General features: G+C 44.9%; 1 protein-coding gene across 1 annotated transcript in view; it reads left to right on the plus strand.

Annotated features, from left to right (window-relative positions):
• The first annotated feature begins 4,047 nt into the window (after positions 1–4,047).
• The window catches only part of YJEFN3 (YjeF N-terminal domain containing 3), a 35,851-nt gene continuing 17,433 nt past the window's right edge, over positions 4,048–22,465 (plus strand). The window contains exons 1-3 of the mRNA XM_087702516.1: positions 4,048–4,337; positions 17,553–17,661; positions 21,470–21,580. Of these exons, the coding sequence (XP_087558642.1) occupies positions 4,273–4,337; positions 17,553–17,661; positions 21,470–21,580 (285 nt within the window). The 5' untranslated portion in view covers positions 4,048–4,272. The remainder of the gene's footprint in view (positions 4,338–17,552; positions 17,662–21,469; positions 21,581–22,465) is intronic.

Below are 22,465 nucleotides of genomic sequence, written 5' to 3' on the forward strand. Positions count from 1 at the left end.
CAGCTACCGATTCGGGCAAACTGGTCCGAACCGGCAGAATACCACCTCTGGTGTAATCACTTGAGATGTTCTGTTCTTTGTTTGTTGTTTGTGATCTTGGTCAGGTAGCTTGTATTGGTTGTCCTGTCTGACTCCAGCCACACAGGTGGCTCATTTGCACACACACTCTTCGTTTCCTGCAGACACAGGGGAGAGGTGGCCAAAATAGGCACAGATTGCAAAAGCTTTGCAACGGTAAAGGCCGATTACTAAAATAGCTTTGACGCAGAGAAAGGCTCTGATAAAGAACATGAAAGGTTTTGTGGGGAGATTCCCCCCCACCCCCCTGCATCCGTGTATATTCTGAGACCTTTTGCAAACTGCCTACATAGAACAGATAGCAAGAGTGGGGTGGATGACTGGGGAATTCTGGAAGCTGAAGTACACACATCCCGACCCCTTCGAAGAAATTATTTCTAAAGCTTTCCCACTGTGCAAATCACCTTTTTTTTCCTTCCACCAGGAGTCACTCTCCATTCACAATTCTTTCTCCATGGGTAGCGACTCACAGTCTGTGTCTCTTCTCTGAGCTGGGAGGGACTCAGCTGGAAAGAACAGGTTTGCAAGCGTTGCTCGTGCGGACAGAGTTGAGATTTTTTCTGAATAAAATCCTGCAGCGCTGTTGATTACCTTCACCTTTCTATTTTTAGGAAGTCCCCCTCCTTTTTAAAGTCCTAGCCGGCAACCTGTTGTAGGAACTGCCTGGCAACGCCCCCCCCCCACTTCTCCATTCATTGACTTTTAGAGAAGCAAAGAACCAGATTTCTCAGTTTGGAATAAAAGCAAATGTATATTGCTAAAGAAGAGCCCTAATTTATGAAGACCCCCCCTGCTGTACGTTTTGAGCATGGGAAAAAGGTAACCCACGTATTTTGAAACAAGAACATGTGCAGCTCTGATGGGCATAGAGCTGATTGGACCTATGATACCATTCAACCTTTTTTTATATTTGCAGATCGTCTTTTGTGGTAGGTTGGCCCTTAAAAATGCATTTTTGTTCAAGAAAGCAATATCGAGGTGGGCAAGAGACAATGAAAGGATGATTTCTTTTACTGCATTTTGCTGTTCTGATTTGCTTCTCCCTCTTTCACACACACTTTGCTTTTCTCTCTTTTTTTCAGGTAGGTGAGGAAAAGTTTCTTAATTAAGGATGTGATTAAAGGCTAGAATAGGTGATAGAAACAAGAGGAGGGGGAATATCAATGTATGCATTTTTATATAATAAAATGAAGTAATAATAAGAGCAAATGTGGAATAACTGAACAGTGACAAAGTGTAATCTAAGACAAATGTGCATTATTTACTAGAAATATGTAAGTGGGTTGAATGTAATAATTATGATTAAGTTTGTTAGTTTTATTTTGTATTTGAATGTCTGACAGCAGATAATTTGCATGTGAACCAAATTAGAGGAAAATATAAAAAAAATGCTTAGGTGTCACATAGTTAGACCAGGTGAATTATGGTCCATGTTCTCATCTTAATTTTCCTCCAGATTTATACAGACTGAAGAACATTTATACAGACTGCCACATTCCCACCCACCCTACCATCATCCATGGTCATTGCATTGACACTGAATTGGGCTAGGATAGTGCGGACAGGCGGGGGGAGCAAGCAATGAAGCGGCTTCCGGACGGGCGGGGGTGAATGAGGAGCGACAGGGCCGGGGCAGGCGTTCCGGAAGTTACTTCCGGGTCCACCAGTCGAACCTCCTCTCGCTGGATTGGTAAATTTCACCATCCAGTTCTCCCAACCCGGCGCGAACCGGCAGAAACCCACCACTGATTTGTGCGTTTTGCAGCAGACTCATCTTTATGAGAGCCAAGGTGGCGCAGTGGTTAGGGTGCAGTACTGCAGGCCACTTCAGCTGACTGTTATCTGCAGTTCAGCGGTTCTAATCTCACCGGCTCAAGGTTGACTCAGCCTTCCATCCTTCCGAGGTGGGTAAAATGAGGACCCGGATTGTTGTTGGGGGCAATATGCTGACTCTGTAAACTGCTTAGAGAGGGCTGAAAGCCCTATGAAGCGGTATATAAGTCTAACTGCTATTGCTATTGCTATTTATGGCTGATTGCATTTAACGACCACAGCAAAAGAAAGACAAAAAATTGGATCAGGTAACATGATGCCTCAACAACTGCAAAGACTTTACAACTGTCATTCTGCGCTCAATAATGGTCATGGGTTGAGGATTATCTGTAATAATATCTCTGTTTGATGATTTTTTGCAGTTGGTGACTGTGGGTGGGTGACCCGAATCTTTCTCTCTGCTTGGCTTCCCTGTTTTACTCACTGTTGCAATGTTACATCATCCTTTTTTCTTGAACCTTCTGACTAAGCAACGAGTTGGTTAAAAACTCAGCAGCAGGAGCAAGAACAATAATAATAATGATAACAAAGATTGATGTTGTAAAAGAATGTCTGTTTACTTATTCCAATTTATTAACAATACATTGGCATACGAACAGAAGGACAATACATTGGGTTGCTGCAGGTTCGGCCCGGTTCAGTTGAACCGGTAGTGGAATTCAGGCCTGGGTCACAGAACCAGCAGCGACCCATGCCTGCCATGCCCCCGAACCGGTTCCCACGCTGACGCTTGGCTGACGCCATTTTGGATTTTAGTGACTGTGCATACACAGTTCACTGTAAATTGTTCTGCACGTGCACGAAGAACAATTTACATTGAACAGTGCATGCGCGCACAGCATGTGCCTGGTGCGCATTGCACGCGGGTTGTAAACCGGCAGTAACACCAGCAGCAACACGCCCCTGACTCAAGGTTATTTAATTAGATTGTCTATGTGCCACACTCAAACATTTTGCCTTTGTTACTATAAATAAGTTTAAACCAGGTAAAGTGAAACATTATCAAAATTTCCCATTTGGGGAGGTCAATGTTTCCATTTTGCAGCACATCTGCCACCTTATGGTGATATTCAAATCATTTCCTAGGTTCTTGTTGCAGCCGATCACTTAAAAAATACTTTATGTCTCACAATGCCATTTGGGTTACCAAGAAAACCTAGTTAAACTAAGACCCCAAAAATAAAAAATAAAAATGAAATAATGATGGATACTGTTAAATAAATGATTGATAATGATAATAATGTAACATTTGTATTGACATGTTAAAAGGGAAATTGGATATAAATTGTAAACTGATTAAGAAAGGAGGTCTAGAAACTTTGTTATTAAACATAATTCATTTTTATTTAGAAAGTGTCATAAAGATGTAATGTTGCTGAATGTTATTGAAAATAGATAACAGAATGCCACCATGTGGTTTTGCTTTAAATTTTGGAATATTTTATATAAAGGGACGTAAAAACTATCATAGTCATATGAAGATTGAGCTATGATGATAATAATATATATATATATATATATATATATATATATATATATATATATATATATATATATATATATATATATATATATATATATATATATATATATATATATATATATATATATATATATATGATTTAAAACATGTAATTTGATATGAATTGTAGTTGATGACTGTGGAAGGGATGCACAAAAGCTCTTTGTAACCAACTGACACGCTCTTTATAATTTGTAATGGAAGATATTTTTGTGGTGTTTGTTGTGTTTTGTCTGTTTGTGTTTATTCAAAAATAAAAAAAATATTATTTAAAATATTTTAACCCTAGGCCAACGTAGGATCCAATATAATGGGCTGAGTGGCGATTGGTCTTATTTTCATCACACACAAAAAGTTATGGTCTGAAAAACCAGGACAACTTTCCAAGACCACCCCACAAACTAGAAGTCTCCCGGGCATCTCTTATTCCTTGCCAGCCTGAGTCACAAGGTATAGAAGATAAGCCACCCTAATCCTCCCCCCCCCCCCCCGCTTTTGAGAACAGAAAGAGTTAACCACTCCCCCCCCAGCTGTGCTTTTCCATTGGGTGACTGCAAAGCTTTCTCTCCCCCCCCCTTTGATTTCTGTTCTTTGGAAGAGCCAGCCAATCAAGCGCCACCGTGCTTCTGGGGTGCCCACATTGGCGAAACTGCCAGCCAGGGAGAAATTGTTACCGCTGCCCATTTCATTTAATCTCTTCTCATTACTTCTCTCCATCTTCTGTCAGCCCTAGAGGATAGAAAGGAGGGAGCTGTCGAGGGTCTTTTTGGGGGTGGGGGGAGCAAGGGTCCCCCAGGTGTAAACTTGGAAAGGCAGACTCTCTCCCCTCCCTTCCTGCCATGGAGAAACCCACTTACAATTCGACTCACAGCAAGAAGGCGATCCAACCCCTTCATTATCTTAGGTAAGTGACTGTGCACTGAAAGGGGGGCGAACCATTGCCATGTTTCCCCTCCCAGCAGGGCTCCTGTGCCTGCTGGGATGGGAGGCAGAGGTGAGTCACCCCTGTGCCCGTTTTTCTTTTTTCCTGAGTTGAAAGGAACGATCTTAAGTTTGGGTGCTAATTGTCCCAGGCAAAGCCAGACTGGGAGAATCCTAGCTAGGAAGGGGCGTTCAGACACCCTCCTGGGTTATTGAGTTGCCCCTGATAGAAACTAGGGTTGGACCAGAGAGGGAAATCCAGCCTGTGAACGTTGCACCCTATTTGCATAGGGGGAGAATGTTATTGTGGGGGGCTGCTCAGCGAGGGGGATAGTGCAATGGCTGAGATGAACGAAGAGCGAAATTATTGCTAGCTCCTCCAATACAAATGAGCAAATCAATAAAATATGATAGTATTAGTTTTGACCCCTTCTTCCCCCCCCCCCAACTCACTCCCCCCCCATGCAATTGCATGCTGCGAGTGTTATTATTGTGCAACGGTTAACATTTTCAAATAGGATCGGGGGAGATGCCTGAGCGTAGCCCCTAAGTTTGTTGTTGAGTTTGGGGCCCGTCCCCCCACCTAACTAGGCTCTGCAGAATAGAAAGGAAGGATGCGGACTAAAAATAAACCGGTTCACTCTATTTTGCACACCTGAGAAGCATTTTGGCTGCACGCTCACGAGCGACGCACGGCGCAGAGCCAAAGGATGCAGCGGCCGCAGTTTGCAAGTTTTCTCTCTCTCTGCTTAGGTCCACAAGCACATCCCCCAAAACCTCTATTTAAAAAAAAAACAGCAGTGAGAAGAGGAGGTGGGGGGTTTAACACCCTTTCCCCCATTTCCTGGAGCAGGGATGGCAACCCAAATCGTTCCACCCTCTTTGCCATTTGACAGGAGAGTTGTGTGAATAGCTTGGCTTGCCACGATCACCATAGTGACCATCAGGGAGCCGCGTTCATGAGTGAAATGTGGGTGGTGAGATGGGCAAGGAAGGGGGGGGGGCATATTCTTCCCAATGCTTAACGGTTTAGTTGCTGAATCCAAGCTTATAGTTTTCATTTTTCTGCTGGCTAGAATTTTAGTTTTCCATGGATTTCCCAGAAAAAGAGGTTTCAAACCAGGAAAAAGAAAAGCTTGTAACGGGGGGCGGGGGGAAGGGATCGAAAAGAAAAGCTCTTTCAAGGCAGGAAAAAAAGGATGGACGCCCCCAAAGCACATGCATTTATATGGAATAGGGCAATGCGCTTTCATGCATTTAGAAATCTCTAGGTTCTTTCAAAAGGGACGAGGTGGCTTAGTGGATAAGACACAGAGCTTGTCGATCAGAAAGGTTGGCAGTTTAGCGGCTTGAATCCCTAGCGTCGCTTAACTGAGCGAGCTCCCGTTGCTTGTCCCAGCTTCTGCCAACCTAGCAGTCCGAAAGCATGTAAAAATGCAAGTAGAAAAATAGGGACCACTTTGGTGGGAAGGTAACAGCAGTCTGTGCGCCTTCGGTGTTTAGTCATGCCGGCCACATGACCAAGGAGATGTGTTCGGACAGTGCTGGCTCTTTGGCTTTGAAACAGAGATGAGCACCAACCCCTAGACTTGGGAACGACTAGCACACATGTGCGAGGGGAACCTCTATCTTTAGGGTCTTTGCAGGACTGTCGTTTGCAAGAGGGCACGGCACACTCTAAAGAACTCCATGCCACTGAATCATCTTGAGCAAAAGGCAAACCACAAAGCGTGAGGAAGATTATTTTTAGGATAATTTATAAGATAGGATTCCCTGCTTTTGCTCCAAAATGGGTGTGTGGGAGTGGGAAATCCACTCGGTATATACTCACGATCCTACAAAACAGCTTCTAAGGCTCAGGGAAGGAGGCATTGCGGTGGAAGGTTTCTTTTTTAAAAAAAATAAGAATGAAGTGTTGTCATTATGATGAGCAGCACGGAAATTAGTTAGCCAGAGTTACAGAGGCTTTAGGGCAAAGAGAAGTTACCAGGATCTGCTTGTGCACTGCTGCTGTATTGTTTGAATCAGATTAGTTCTCTTGAGCAAAATCCTCCTGTTTCCCTGTTACTGTAGCAACAGATCCAAAGGATCCATCGAGATGGAAAGCTTGTTTTTGGGGAGTCTCTTTCTGAAAGAAAAAAGGGGGGAAAGTATCTGGAAGTTAGGGATATCGTAACGCATGGGCCTGATGGGCACTTGTCCGGGGCCCCAAGAGCATAGGGGCCCCATACTAATCTATGCATGTTAACCCTTCAATGCACCTTGCATCATATAAATACAGCAACTGTAAGGCTTACTGAGTATTATTGTGTTTTCCAAGCCTCGAGAAAGCTGAAATCTTTATCATGTTGATTAGTTGTTGCTGCACAGCAAGTTTTTAATGTTTCAACACCGATTTGGTTGGAAGTGCCAATAAAATAAGTATGTTTAATTTTATCCATCATTTACATTTTTATTCCTATGAATTGCTGTCGTAGGGGCCCCAATACACTTTGCCCGGGGCCCATAATGCTATTAAGACAGCTCTGGGTGAGAGAGAAGAGTGCAAACGATTCTTTTCCAATTGCATAGACTGTGGATTATGGGAATTAAAGTCAGATAAGGAAAGGTGAACATTAATGCAAGTAGCCTTTCATTCACAGTCACAATTGGGATCAGAATTTCTGTGGATAAGCAAGGCAGTTGTTAAGTGAGTCACAGTTGATTTTACCACCTTTTTTTGTCATAGTGGTTAAGAGAATCACTGCAGGTGTTAAGTGAATCTTGTGGTCGTTAAGCAAATCCAGCTTCTCCCATTCACTTTGCTTGTCAGAAGCTGGCTTGGAGTGTCATAAATGTTGATCACATGACCTCCCAAGACATGGCAACCACTGTAAATACATGCCAATTGCCAAGCACCTGAATTTTGGTCACATGACCATGGGGATGTTTGCTGCTGGTTCTGCGGGCGTGGCTTGGTGGGCGTGGCTTGGTGGGCATGGCAGGGGAAGGTTACTGTAAAATCTCCATTTCCTCCCAATCATCTGGGACTTGGGAGGCAGAGAATAGATGGGGGCGCGGCCAGCCAGAGGTGGTATTTACCAGTTCTCCGAACTACTCAAAATTTCCACTACCAGTTGTCCAGAACTGGTCAGAACCTGCTGAATACCACCTCTGTACTAGTGGTGGGTTTCAAAAAAATTTGGAACCTCTTCTGTAGGTGTGGCCTGCTTTCCGGGTCCACTGGTGCAACCTCTTCTAACCGGTTCGGTAGATTTGACAAACCGGTTCTACCAAATAGGTGCGAACTGGTAGGAACCCACCTCTGCTCTGTACCCACTCCTTTACGTATTAAACTCCTAAGGGTCATCACAAAGGAACTGATCTTTCCTGAATAAGAAATCTGTTCAACAGATGTGCAAATTAAAAAGACAATCATAAGGGCAAAATTGTGACAGTAATGTATTTGGGAATGTAAGAGTCACAGAAGACCTCTTGTAGGCATAGAGAGGAGATAATAGAATAACAGAGTTGCAAGAGACCTTGGAGGTCCTCTAGTCCAATCCCCTGCTCAGGCAGGAACCTTATACCAGTGATGGCAAATCTTTTCGGCACCAAGTGCCCAAACTGAAACATGCATGCTGGATCACCAGGTAGCTGGCTTTTGGGTTTCCGGCATGCACCTGCACGCTGGCCAGCTGGTCTCTGTGCTCACCAGAGCCCCAGCCAGCTGGTCTTTGGGGGTCCTGGTGTGCGCGAAGACCCGCTGGCTGGAGCACATGCACACACTGGAAACTAGAAGAGCAGCTGGCGACAGCGCATGTGCCCACAGAGAGGGCTCTGCGTGCCACAGGTTAGTTATCATAGCCCTATACTATTTCGGAAAAGTGGTTGTCCAATCTCTTCTTAAAAACATGGAATACACACAACTTCTGGAGGCAAGCCATTGAAATTTCTCTTCAGTTCTAAGTTGCTTCTCTCCTTGATTAGTTTCAATCCTTTGCTTCTTGTTCTACCCTCAGGTGCTTTGGAAAATAGGTTGACCCCTTCTTCTTTGTGGCTGCCCCAGAGATATTGGAACACTGCCTTTCCATAGTCCTTTGGAACACTGATATTACATAAGTAGTTCAACAAGACTGTTTGGCAAAGGTTTAGGAGCGAGACAAGGGGAGAAATATTGAGGAGTAGTTAAGAAATTATGCGTAACATATCCCTATTTATTTTATTTAGCATATTACACATGGACTAGCTAGATTTCTCCTAGAACAGTGTTTCTCAACCTTGGCCACTTGAAGATGTCTGGACTTCAACTCCCAGAATCCCCCAGCCAGCATTCGCTGGCTGGGGAATTCTGGGAGTTGAAGTCCAGACATCTTCAAGTGGCCAAGGTTGAGAAACACTGTCCTAGAATAATAAAACACAATAAAATATAAATGTTAGAAGTATCTGTGTTCAATTACAAATGTCTAGACCAGTGATGGTTAACGTTTTTAGTGTTGAGTGCCCAAAGAACCTGCTAATGCACACATGCGTGCCTCAATCCCCAAAATGCAATGCAAGCACCCCCAGTGCACGCGCCCTGTGCCCAGCACATGCGCACATGTTCCCCATTCATGCACCCTTCCCTCCCCGCTTTCCAGGCCCAAAACGGGGCATGGTGGGGGGGCTCACGCGGGCCCTGATTTGGCTTCCCCAATCTCCGCAGTTTCTCCCCCCAGCGCTCTCTGGCTTTCTCCTGCATTTCTGCCACTCGTGCCTTCCCCGATCTCCACAGTTCCCCCCCACCCCGCGCACCCTAGCTTTCTCCTCCATTTCTCCCACGGAGAGGCACCTGTGGAGGGTGGAACCTGCAGAGTTCGGGGAAGGCACGGGCGGCAGAAATGCAGAAGAAAGCCAGGGGGCGCAGGGGGGAGAAACCGCAGAGATCGGTGGCAAACATACAAGAGAAAGCCAGGGTGCACTGGGGGAGAAAAAGGTAGGGCGCGCTGGGGGTGTGTGAAGCTGCAGAGATTGGGGAAGGCCCCACCCCCTGCACATGCGCAGCAGAGACCTGAAGACCAGCTGGGAGGATGGGAGGCATGTGTCCATGCGCAGTGGAGCTGGGCTGGAGTGACGGCTGGCATGCCCGCAGAGAGGGCTCTGCGGGCCACCTGTGGCACGCGTGCCATAGATTTGCCATCAGGGGTCTAGACCATCTAACCATTGAAGCGCAGCATAGTTTATATGAAAAAAAAAATCAGATATTGGACCAGTACATGCCATCAGCTTACAGCCCGTCATAATGTGATCTACGGCAGTGGCCCTCAGCCGTTCAGGTGTCAGGGACCGGTTCTGTAGAAGGTAGTTTTTCTGCCGACTGGGGTGTGTGGGGTTTTTTTGTACTGCCTGGATGAAGCTTTGCTTGCTTGCATGACCTGGTTCCTGGTGGACCGTGGACCAATGCTGGGGTTGGGAACCCCTGATCTACAGTTTGATGTGGGACCTCATAGTCACACTAAGGGGAGCATGCTATGTTCCATACATACAGGGAGTCCTGGCCATGCGAGATGCATATACAGATACATACAGTGCAGAGGTGGCTTCCTACCAGTTTGCACCTATTCGGTAGAACCGGTTCGTCAAATCTACTGAACCAGTTAGAAGAGGTTCCACCAGTGGACCCGGAAAGCAGGCCACACCTACAGAAGAGGTTCCAAAATTTTTTGAAACCCACCACTGGTCCTTGGATATGATTATTCTACACTACCATGCTCCTATTTATAAAACTCAGTGCCTCTGTGAAAGGTAAGGATGACTACTGCGTTTCTGGTGCAATCAGAACATTGCGTGTGTTGAAGTTGTTTTAACGCAAACCAAAGATGCCTTTTAAAAAACTAGTTTACATCATATTCTTATGCATGCCAGTGCTGTGTGTGAGGTAATTTAAGGGGGTTCTGACAAGTGTCGTCGGCATCTTCATATCCGGTCACATGGCCGGCAAGCCACTCCCACAAAGGAGGCCACACCCTCAGAGTAGGTTCGAACAATATTTGAAACCCACCACTGATACAGTGTCTCTCAAATTCCAGCTTACTATTTCTTGCAAAGTTGTGTAAGCCCCAAAGGCTTTTTCATTAGGAATATTAGAGTCGGCGTAATATTGGCTAAATGGCAAAGGTGCAATGTCCAACCAAAAGCTCTGCACGTTATGTGCATTCCCTCCAGCCCTTCATATGATATATATTGTGCACAAAAAAGAGAAAGATGCTTATAGGTAGTCCTCGACTTATGAAAATTTATCTAAGAAAGATTCAAAGTTATGACAGCGTTGGGAAAAAAAAGTGACTCGAGACTAGTCCCCACTTGATTGTGGCAGCAGCCCTGAAGTCACAAGGTCAAAATTCAGGCACGGTTGTGGCCTCCGGGGTGTGTGTGTGTGTCACATGATATCAATTTGTGACCCCTCCAGCAAGAGTCCGATGAGTAAAACCAGTGGGGGAGCTGGATTTGCTTAACAGCCGTGTAACTTATCTAACAACTGCGGCAAAAAAGATTGCAAAATCAGGTGCAGCTCACTTAACAAGCGCACTCCTTAGCAATGGAAGTCCAGTCTTAGGTGTGGTTGTAAGTCAAGGACTATCTGTACTTCCCAGTTAACTTCTATCCAGGGCTGGGCTTCAAAAATTTTAACAAGGGGTTCTCTGCCCGGTTGCTGGGTGGGCGTGGCCTGTCAGCCTCCTGCACCACGGCGGAGAGGGGCATTTTTTTACCTCCCCGGGCTTCGGAGATTTTTCTCGAGCCTCCGGGAGGACGAAAATGGCCTCCCCATGCTCCAGAGGCCTTCTGGAGGCCAGAAACGAACTTCCTGAACTTCCCCTAGGCCCCTTTTTCACCCTCCCTGAGCCTCTCCACGTGCCCTGCATTTACCTGCATCCAAAACGGGCCGCATGGGGACTCCTGGGAGGGACAAGGTGGGGGGGGGGGCAGCCAGGAGTGGGATTTGGGGGTTCTCCGAACTGCACAGAATCTTAGCTAGAAGTTCTCCTGAACCTCTCTCAACCCCCAGCAGTCCACTCCTGCTTCTATCCCTCTAGGAAGCCTTGATGAACGTGCATATATTTCTGCTATATTTTGTCCATAATGCAGGCAGTGTACAGATTCCCTGGTTAACATATAATCTCCAGGAAATGTAACATCAAATTGCTGCAGGCTGGTTTTTCCGAGAGTGAACAGGTTATAAATGCAGTAAATAAATAATTTGTTTTGCCTCAGGCACAGAAGTAATAACCACAGTAAACTCTGCAGTCTTTAACCAACCTCCAGCATCTCTTCTACCTCCTCTCCAGAGGTGGGTTGTTCCCGGTTCGGCCCAGATCGGACGAACCAGCAGTAGCGCGGTGGTGGGAGGCTCCGCCCACATGCCCACCCGCTTCTGTACATGCACAGAAGCGTTGTGCGCAGGAGCGCACCCAAACCAGTAGTAAAAAAATTGACAACCCACCACTGCTCCTCTCATTCAGCTAAATACCAGAAAAGGAGCATCCATGACCAGCATTTCTTAAAAATCCTACTGCTTAGGGGTCCCTGGACACAGTATGCACAATTTGTACCACCTGAGTGAAGAGATAAGATTTCATCTTCTGTTCCTCTAGCAACAGACCTGATGCTTAGAAAGTGGGGGGGGGGAACAATTTCTTTTTCTGCTCTAATATTTTAATGTTGTGAAAAGTGGAAGGAAAGATAAGAAGATGTTCATCGGCAATTGAACAGACTCGGTTACAGTGGCGATGGGAGCACCTTTGAGAGGCTTAAGTGACCACCTTAGGGATAGATTGTCACAGAGAAAATCTCTCTCTGTGTGGTTGCTAAGAGTTGCACTGATTTGATGGCACATAATTAACCTGTCAGTCAATCAATTACTCTGCCAAGTTGGTCATCAGAAAATAGCTAAGAAGAAGGAGAAGATGCATGGTTTTCATCTGATGCTCTGCCCCTTTCTTGCCACCTCAGTTGGCCTTTACGGAACAATTGTGTAGGTGGAAAGAAATGGAGGGAAGGAGGAGGAGGATGTGCCTTCTGTGACTCCATTCTCACACATGCATGCACGTATCGTTTTCATTCAATTCTTTAATATTAATGCACTTCCTACGGCATATTCACTAATTCGCAAAGAAACCAAACTATCCTTGCTCGAAACCCAGTTCCGCAAATGTAGCTGCAAGGTTGGGCCGAGCAACTGGCAATTATAGGTCTGGAAGTCCTCCCTCCCTCCCCCGATGTTGAAGCCATTAGTGTCAGCCTTCCAAGGTAGACCAGACAAGAAACATAACCAGCTGAGGTAATTCTAGTTTATTGTAAGGCTCTATTAATGGAATCGTGCAAGTCTGAAAGTGCAAATCTCCCACTGACACTTTTCACAATCTGACAAGTTTAGGGAGGATTGTCCCAAAGATGCTTTTCAAAAGGCAACTGGATTTCCCTGTATTTTTTGGACTATAAGATACACCTAAATTTACAGGAAGAAAACAAGAAAAAAAATAGTTTTTGGCCTCCGTTTGTCATGTTGTCATCCTCCCTGGCCCCCAGAAGTACACTGCAGTGTTCCACATATCCCATTTCACCAAAACACACACCCGTTTTTGGCCTGCAGAGTGCTTCTGGGGAGCCTTGGAGGGTTCAGGCCAAAAACATCCCTATTCCGTCAATAAGATGCACCTAAATATTTACCCACTTTGGGGGGCGGGAGAAACGTGTGTCTTATACTCCGAAAAATACAGCACTTTATTTTTCCCTTGAAAGCGTTTCCCTTCTCATCTAAGAAGCTTCAGTTAAGTTAGAACTCAAGCAAAATGTTTCCTGAATGAGAAATGAAATGTTTTCAAGGAAAAAAACCCCCAAGGAAGTCCAGTTGTCTTTTGGAAAAGCATCTTTTGGAATAACCAGAACCTGGATGATTGAGTGTCTTCACACATTGTTAGAAAGATTCTTTCTGAGCTTCTTTCTCTGCTCATTGTGCAGCTGAGGACTTCCCCACTCTTATCTGTTCATTCCCTGGGCATCATCTCTTTCTCCAACTCCCAAGGTCTTTCCCACATACCATGACAATTAGAGCTCCCTGAAACCATGATGGCTGAAAACGGACAGCGCCACTTTTTATGGTTCTGAATGGGAACTCCATGAAAACTGCTATAGTGTAGACTTATGAGAGATTGTGGGATGGAAGTGGGGAAGGGGTGAAGTTTAGGGGAAAAGAAGGAATAAACAAGCAGGGCCCTTAATGCATTCAGCACCCCAGGCACCGGAATATACCCAGGTTTTTAGGATCGGGCCTTTCTGATTTCTGAGGGTTTGATTAACTTATTCCTGAATAGCTGCTTTTCTACATAAATTACCTCAAATGCAAATCAACACCCTCTTTTTATTTTTAAGCAACATGCACAGGCCTATTCTCTTCTCTGTTTCATTCCATCCACTTCAGTCCCCTTGCTCTTCCACCATCACCACTAGGTTACCACTTAATCTTAGCACTTGTCTTCAGGTTAGTAGGCTCCTAACTCTGGCATGGTGGGCTTGTCTCTTCCACTCACAGTCTTTGACCTCTGTCTTGGTCTCTTTTTGAAAGCGTGTGGTGTCCTCCTTGAGAAATTTCTCAGCCCCCCCCACCATCTCCCATAGGGAAGATCCATGATTGTGTTTCGCTTCCTTGATGTGCAGAGGTGTGGACTTCAACTCCCAGAAATTTTTTTAAAATAATTTATTTTATTTTAATACAAACAATCCATCTTCCATTAAACAGTGTGTCTCCTGGGTACAAATGTCTTGTGTAATAACAATTAAGATTTACAGCCTTATTCATTATTCGTCTATTCTTAACTTAATATTGCTATACATAACATATATAATAGTCTAACAGTCCTCAGCTTAACTTATTTAAGTCTATTGATATATTTTCTATACTTCACTAATCTACTTTTATTTCTTACTTTCATATTTATTCTCTAGCCATCGGTAGAATAGTTCCCATATAATATAATATTCTGTTTGTTCCTTCTCTTTAATTGCAAGTGTTAACCTACTCATTTCTGCACATTCTAATATTTTCCTAATCACGTTCTCATCCTAGGAATCTCTTCACTTTTGTGCAAATACAATTCTAGTTGCAGTTAATATATGAATAATCAGATATACATTTTCTTTACCATAAGTTCCTGGTAAAATCCCCAGCAAGAATATTTCGGGTTTCAAATCAATGTTCTATTGTATCATCTTCTCCAACCACATATGTATTTTTGTCCAATATTTTTTGGCATCAACTCCCAGAAGTTGATGTACGGACTTCAGCTGTCTGGGGAACTCTGGGAGTTGAAGTCCGCACATCTTAAAGTTGCCAAGATTAAGAATTACCAATCTATGCATATGGATGGAATTAGAGCCAAAGGTTTCTCCTACGAATTCTGGAAGGAAAGCAAATGCAGCCAGCTTGGAGGGGTGGGGGATCATAATTTGAGATCAATGAAGTAATCTTCACTCCCAGATTTCCATTAGATCCTCACATCCAATAACTTGCACTTATTTAACTGCTATGCTGTCTGTTCCCAAAGATTAGAATATTTGGAGCAGACCCTCAAGGCTTCCTCTGGACCCACCTCACTCCACTTTTCCTTTTAACCACCAACAAGGGTGGTCAGTAATATGACCTTTCTCTCTCCTTTGTGATCCCTCGGGTTGAATGAACTGACATATGTGAACAATTCTTTCCATCCCTCACCCCGGCCCTTACACCGCCTGCCAGGGCTTTTGGGGGCTGTGAGCCAGGAGTAGAACAATCGGAGTATTGTCTCCATTTTTGCCATGTACAGATTCCTTTTCTGTGGCTTCTCTCATTCCAGCATGGAAAGCCCAGAGGTAACTGTAAGGGAAGAAAAATGGGGTGAGGGGAACAGTCTGTACCCATTATTGTCTGAAAGCCAGATGATCTGATCTTGGCTTGTGCAATTAAAATGAATATATGTATAATATATTCATACACACACACACACACACACACACACACACACACACACACATTACACATGCACACACATACGCAGCCAAACACTTCTTAATGCCTAAATGTGCAAGCCTAATTAAAAGGTCAGTCTGTACAGGTTGAACAAAGAAACGTGACAGATTGAGGGCATGTATATAGGAGGACAGCCATTGCTGCATTTTCACACAGCGGTAAATGCCCAACTGCTTTAATAAGGGGAGGGGGGAGTTTTCAGCTGTGTTATTTTAACATTCACTGAACAAAATTATATAGTCTTGTTGGAAGAAATGTCCTTCTGGGTTCGGCTCCAAGTGCGGGAAAAGACACTGGAAACATGGAGGCTGCTTGGAAAGATAGTTTTAATGGTGGACAGCACCACATGGTTTGAGGTCCTGGAGGGGAAATGCCTTGAAGATCTTGAAGAAAAAAGGGCAGAGATGCTGAGAGAGCCTCAGTTTTATACCCTCTCTTGGGCCCCGCCTTGGAGCTTCCTGTTCCTGTGTAAGAAATGTATTCTGATTGGTGGTCAGACTCCCAAGGGGCTTAGCTAACTTTGTAGGCTGTCTGTGTCCCAGGCTTGGTTGAGCCTTGCTGGATGATGTAATCTTCCCAGGTGCCATGTGGCGAGATGGGTACTAGAGGGCTAATCCTATCATGTCCTGAGGGCCATGTCTTTTGTGTTGGAAATGATCTGGCTCAGGCCTTAATGGTCCATTAAGACAGGTGGGGAGTCTGAGTTTCTTTCTCCCTTTTAGGGAAATATTCTGCCCTTTTAATATTTCTTAAAATATTTCATTTTCCTAGGAGAGGGTGCTAACTTCCTACAGTCTTGTATGTGGACATCTGGAGAGCTGGCGTAGAAATAGGTTAAACAGGTAGTCCTCAACTTACAATCACAACTGAGCCCAATGTTTCTCTTGCTAGGCAAAACAGTTGCTGAGGGAATTTTGCCCTGTTTAACAACCTTTTTTGCCACAGTTGTTAAGTAAATCACTGCAGTTCTCAAGCTAGTAGCATGGTTGTTAAGTGAATCTGGCTTCCCCATTGACTTTGCTTGTCAGAAGGTCATGAAAAGGTAATCACATAACCCCAGGACACTGCAACCATCATAAATATGAGTCAGTCTAGTTCCGTGATGGCGAACCTATGGCACGCGTGCCACAGGGAGCACGCAGAGCCCTTTCCGTGGGCATGTGAGCCATCGCCCCAGCTCAGCCCTGCCACGCATGTGCGTGCACCTTCCACTGGCTAGCTGGTTTTCAGATCTCTGCCATGCATTCACAGGGGGGTGCATGTGGAACCCATGTGTGCATGCACAGGGGTGGGGCACACATGCCAGGGCGCGTGCGCATGATGGGGGTCTCGCACACAGGGGACTCATATGCATTCATGAGGGTCACACATGCATGGGGAGCACAGGATGGGGTGCATGCAGGGCAGTTGCGCACACATGTGTGTGGGGTTGCACACGCATTACACTATATGTGTGGGTGCATGCCAGTGGTGGGTTTCAAATATTTTAGAACCTCTTCTGTAGGTGTGGCCTGCTTTGTGGGAGTGGCTTGCTGGGCATGTGCCCGGTGGGAGTGGCTTGCCAGCCATGTGACTTGGTGGGCATGGCCAACTTGTAAAATGTGGTAAAACTCACTTAACAACGCTCTTGCTTAGCAACCAAAATGTTGGCTCAGAAACTCTGGCATTTGAAGCACGCAAGTCTTAAAGCTGTCAAGTTAGAAGACCCTTGCACCCCTAACCCTTTAGAAAAAAAAACCCAGGAGTGTTCAAACTTGACAGCTTTAAGACTTGTGGACTTCAACTCCCAGAATTCCTCCTCTTGCTCTTCATCTTGATGATGTGCGGATGGGCGGGGGGAGGGATCTGGAACTGGTTCTAAACGGCAGTGTAGATTTGTAGAACCTCTTCTATAGAAGATGTTAGAACTGGCAGGAACCCACTCCTGGCACACGCTTACTGCATGTGGCAACAAAAAGGTTAGCCATCACTGGTCTAGTTATTGCCTATTGTTTGTTCTTGCATCTGGAATTTAGAAGTAAACTATTTCTGAATGTGGACATTCAGTCAGGTAATTTGGTAGGAAATTCATCAGCGCTTTGATTACAGCCCAGCTTTTGAAACAACACGCAAGTAGAATTTTCACTTGCATGTTGAGAAATGTAACTGTCCTTCCCCCTACCCTTCTTTCTTCTGCAGCAGAGCGGAAGCCACAGCTATTGAGAAGGAGCTGCTGGAAGAGTTTAAATTTGGCCATCAGCAGTTAATTGAGATCTGGGGTCATGCTTCTGCCATGGCAGTGACCAAGGTGAGTTCATAGTATCCACGACAGCCAATGAAAGTTTTCCAGATTATCAAATACAATGTAAGGAACCTCATTATCAAGATACTGCTTCAAGGAATCTCAGTTGAATCTCAGTTGGCTGCCCTGGCAGTACAGATAGCTGGACAGCTGGATCTAAGTCAGACTTTCCCAACTTCAGAAACTTTAAGATGGGTGGACTTCAACTCCCAGAATTCCCCAGCCAGCCGGTCAACTTCCTTCCTGGAAGCGGAAGTCCACATATTTTAAAGGGGAGTTAAGATTGAGAAGCACCGATCAAGGAAACAGCAACAGTGATTTCAGGTCAGGGTCATTGAGGAAATAGAAGAGGTTTTCAACAGAGGTCGAAAATCGGCCCTATGGACAAACTGGTAGTCACCATTCCTGAACTTCCGGGTTCTGTTTTTCGCCTTCAGTAGGCTTCAAGGAAGCTCCTGAAGCCTCCGGAGGGCCTCTTGGGGTGGGGTGGGGGTCGGTGGAGAGGCTTTTTTTTTGCCCTCCCCAGGCTCCTAGAAAGCCTCTGGAGCCTGGGGAGGGTGAAAAAACTGCTCCCAAAATGTGGGGAGGGGTCCTGCTAGTCGTGCACGCATGCGTGCACGGTGAGGCAGCACGCACATAGCATTATGGGTGTGGCACACCTGCACACGACCCCCCTGCACTCCTCCAGCTTTTGGCACAGGAGCCAATAAAGGTTAGCTATCACTGCTCAATACTATGTTCCTTATCCCCTTGGATAAAACATTCTAAAAATAATCTGGGGACTGGAGGAAACACAGACTGCAACTGCATTTCCCTCAATTTCATAAAGCAAACAAAGAACACATTGAAAAGGATTTTCAATGACTAATAGAGATTCTAAAACAGGTGCACAAAACAGGCTTCTTGAATTTTTTTCTGAACCTTTTAGCAGCATTGGCGCCCGCGGCCGTAAAGAGGTGACTCCAGTTTCCCCTGCATGACAAAGCTGGTGCAATCATGTGCCCACACTTTTCTTTCTAGGATCTAATCAAAGTTTATGCGTACACCTTGCCTGTATGTGAGGATCTAATCAAGGCAGGTGTAGCATCAGTGTAGTGTGTCCTTGTGCAATGTATGTTCACCGGGAAAGCAAGATTTAGGCTGCATTTGCTATTTTTGGTCACATGACTAGAAGTGAGAGGGCTTGAAGCGATCAACTAAATCCCAAACCACAGCCAACCACTGCTGTCACAGAGACGCATTGGTAATTCCTAGACTAGTCTTTCCTCAAATTTAGCAACTTTTAAGACATGTGGATGTCAACCCCCAGAATTCCCCAGCAGGGCATTGACAACTTGCGGAAAAACTACCCTAGACCTGTGTTGGCGGACCTGTTCGGCCCCGAGTGCTGAAACAGGAGGGCACCCGCCGGAATCTGGAAGAGCAGTTCTCTGGTGCATGTACGCGGGAGCACCAGAAACTGGAAGAGCAGCTCCCCAGCACACATATGCATGCTGGGAAGCTGAGCTTCCACTTTCCAGCGCATGCATGAGCACTGGTCCCTTGGTCTTCCATGCGTGCAAAAAACAGCTGGCTGGCGCACATGTGTGTGCTTGAAACCAGAAGCTCAGCTCTGGTTTCACAGTTTCTGGCGCTCCTGCGTGAGTTCCTGGTGCGCGCCAGAAACCAGAAGCTCCATCACCCGCTGCTCTTCTGGTTTCTGGTGCTTCCATGCATGCAAAGACCAGCACGCTAGAACCCCGAAGAGCAACAGGCGATGGCTGGTGTGCCCAGAGAGATGGCTCTGTGTGCCACTTCCAGCACATGTGCCTTAGGTTTACCATCACGGCTCTAGGTTGATCTACCCCATTTTTAAACTTAACTGTTGCTGGATTTTCCTCTTCTGGAGTGATGGTCCATAAAAGCAAGATGTCGGTCACAGCAATGTGATGAAGGGCCTGCCCCTTCGTATGTCTCCTTGTTTAACCTACTGTAATATAGAGACTTTCAATAGCTTACAATCTGAAGCACAAAACACTGCGAAGAATGTTTACAGCCATCAGTAGTAATTAAAAGTAAAATCATAATACAGCCAGTCAAAAAGAAGGCGCCGTCTCTAACTTAAAGGACTTTTTAAAACCTCTGTTTTTAATCATCTCTTGAAGCCTAGCAAAGTAGGGGTTATTGGATTTTGGAGGGAGAGGCAGGGAAATCTGTAGCCTTAGAGAATGGCAATGTTTTGGGTTTTTTTTCCTGCACAGGACACAGAAAGTGGGAGAACAAAACTGGATGATACGTAGCATTGGCAAAATTGTCAGTTTATATATCCATAACAGAAGCCAACTCAATTTAAGCATGAATAGCTCCCGTGGATGCAACACACAGCAAGACAAATTGAGATATTTGGAGCATGATTTCTAGGGAAGACAGTCAGGAGACCAATAAAAAAATAATAGATGACGTGAGTTAAGCAGATATTTAGCTGCAACCCACAGCGCTCAATGCCCATTTGCAAAGTACAAATATTTAGGTCAGCGGTTGGGAAACCAATGGAAGGGAAGGGAAGACAACATCACTAGAAAAAACTGTTTTAAAAAAATCAGAAAAAAAAATGGCTGGACTTCATCCCTGTAATCTTTTTTCAGGGGGGAAAAAAGCTGCATTGGGAAACTGGGAAACTCTACTTACAACCATTCATTTAGTGACCATTCAGAGTCACCACCCCACTGAAGAAAGAGACAAATTGCTATTTTTCATTCTTAAGACTGTTGCAACATCCCCATGGTCATGTGATCAAAATCCAGTCGCTTGGCAACTGGCATTTATTTATGATGTTTGCAGAGTCACGCGATCGCTTTTTGTGACCCCCTGACAAGCAAAGTCAATAGGGAAGCAGGATTCACTGTTAGTAACTTCACAACTGCAGTGATTCACTTAACAACTGTGGCAAGGAAGGTCGTAAAATGGGGCAGCATGACTTTAACAAATGTCTCACTTAGCAACCGAAATGTGGGGCTCAGTTGTGGTCGTAAGTCAAGCCAAGCATCCAAATTTTATTCACGTAACTGCACGGATGCTGCAATGGTTGTTAAGTGTGAAAAACAGTCATAAGTCACTTTTTTTGGTGCCATTGTAACTTCAAATGGCCAATAAATGAATGGTTATAAGTTGAGGATTACCTGGTATCCAGTCAGCATTGCAATAGCACAGTGGTGAAATTCACTGGTTCTGTGGGCGTGGCTTGGCGTGGCTTGGCAGGTCATGTGACTGGGTGGGCGTGGCCAGCTTAAAAAAAAACTTTTTAAAGCATTTTTAACTACCTGTTCACTTTTTTACTTTAAAAAGTAAAAAAAAAAAAATGATTCCGACGATCAGCTGTGTGACAATCAACTGTGCTGCACGATTGTCAGAACTTTTAAAAAACTTTTTTTAGCATTTTTAGACTACCGGTTTGGGCGAACCCATAGCATTTTTTACTACCGGTTCAGATGAACTGGCCCAAACCGGTAGTATTTCACCCCTGCAATAGCATCATCTGTTTAGCCAGGACTGGAGACTGTAAAACTGGGTATCATCATTTATTTAATTGCATAGTTCAATTTGTTATATTTCCTGATTCCCAACGACACTGGGAGACTTTTTATCAATTTCATGAACTTCTTTCATCCGCTGAATTGAAGAAATATATTGTGTAGTTTGTGTGCTGGGAACCGTGTTGGGATTCTGCTTTCTTCCTGATCTAAGCTTTATTTTTAGCAACAACGTGAACCTGAACAATCTTATTTATTCATTTATTGCTTTTCCACATTCACTTGCTAGATGTTTTTTGTTACAGGTTTTCCCCAAGCAGTCTCTCTCAAAGAAGCAGCCGACACTATTGGTGATCTGTGGTTGTGAACAGAATGGGGCCATCGGCCTGGCATGTGCTCGGCATTTGCGTGTATTTGTAAGTATCTAACTAACTCTGAATGCTGTGTGGGTGGGCCACCTTTGGATCATTTATATCTCGCCTTTACTATATTTATAAATAACTCAAGGTACGATGAACGGACCTAATACTGTCTTCCTGACAACAACCCTGCAAGGTGGGTCTGAAAGAGAGTGACTGGCCCAAGGTCATCCAGTTGGCTTTCGTGCCTAAGACAGAACTAGAACTCACAGTCTCCTGGTGATTGGCCCAAAGTCACCCAACCGGCTTTCATGCCCAAGGCAGGACTGGAACTCACAAGTCTCCTTGTGATTGGCTCAAAGGCAGCCAGATAGATTTCTTGCCTGAGGTGGTACTAGAACTCACAGTCTCCTGGTTTCTAGCCTGGTTCTTTCATCAGTAGACCAGTGAATGAATGGCTGATGCCAAAGAGCATAGGTATGGGGCAGAGTTTGCAGCAGCAATCACATCCAGAAAGCACACGCAGGTAACTGATTCATCAGGATTCACTAACTTCTCTTTATATATATAAAATAACAACTGAAGTACAATACCAAAAGCAAGTTTTCCAACGTGGTAGTAAATACAAGTGAAACACAATTGGAGGAGAGAACAGTTTTAGTTTCAGTTCAGAGCAGCAGACTAGTTTCGAACTCTGCACAGACTCAGAGCTACAGGGCTAAGCTACGCCCTGTCTCCTTGCTGTCTCCTTGTTACTTGCACAGCAAATACTGTTTTCAGTTTCCAAACAGTCCCCATTGGCTGACCTGTTGCCATGTCTATTCTGGTCTATGAACAAACTCTGACATCTTGCCTTGCACAAACTCAGGGAATTGATAGATTGGCTATCCCCTTTGTAGACTATTTGCAAACGGTTCCCTTGGCCAAGTTTCTGCCCCACCA

The sequence above is a fragment of the Thamnophis sirtalis genome, unplaced genomic scaffold (assembly GCF_051295495.1).
Source record: "Thamnophis sirtalis isolate CommonGarterSnake01/CBP01778 unplaced genomic scaffold, rThaSir2_p1.2 scaffold_1, whole genome shotgun sequence".
NCBI classification, from domain to species: Eukaryota; Metazoa; Chordata; class Lepidosauria; order Squamata; family Natricidae; genus Thamnophis; species Thamnophis sirtalis.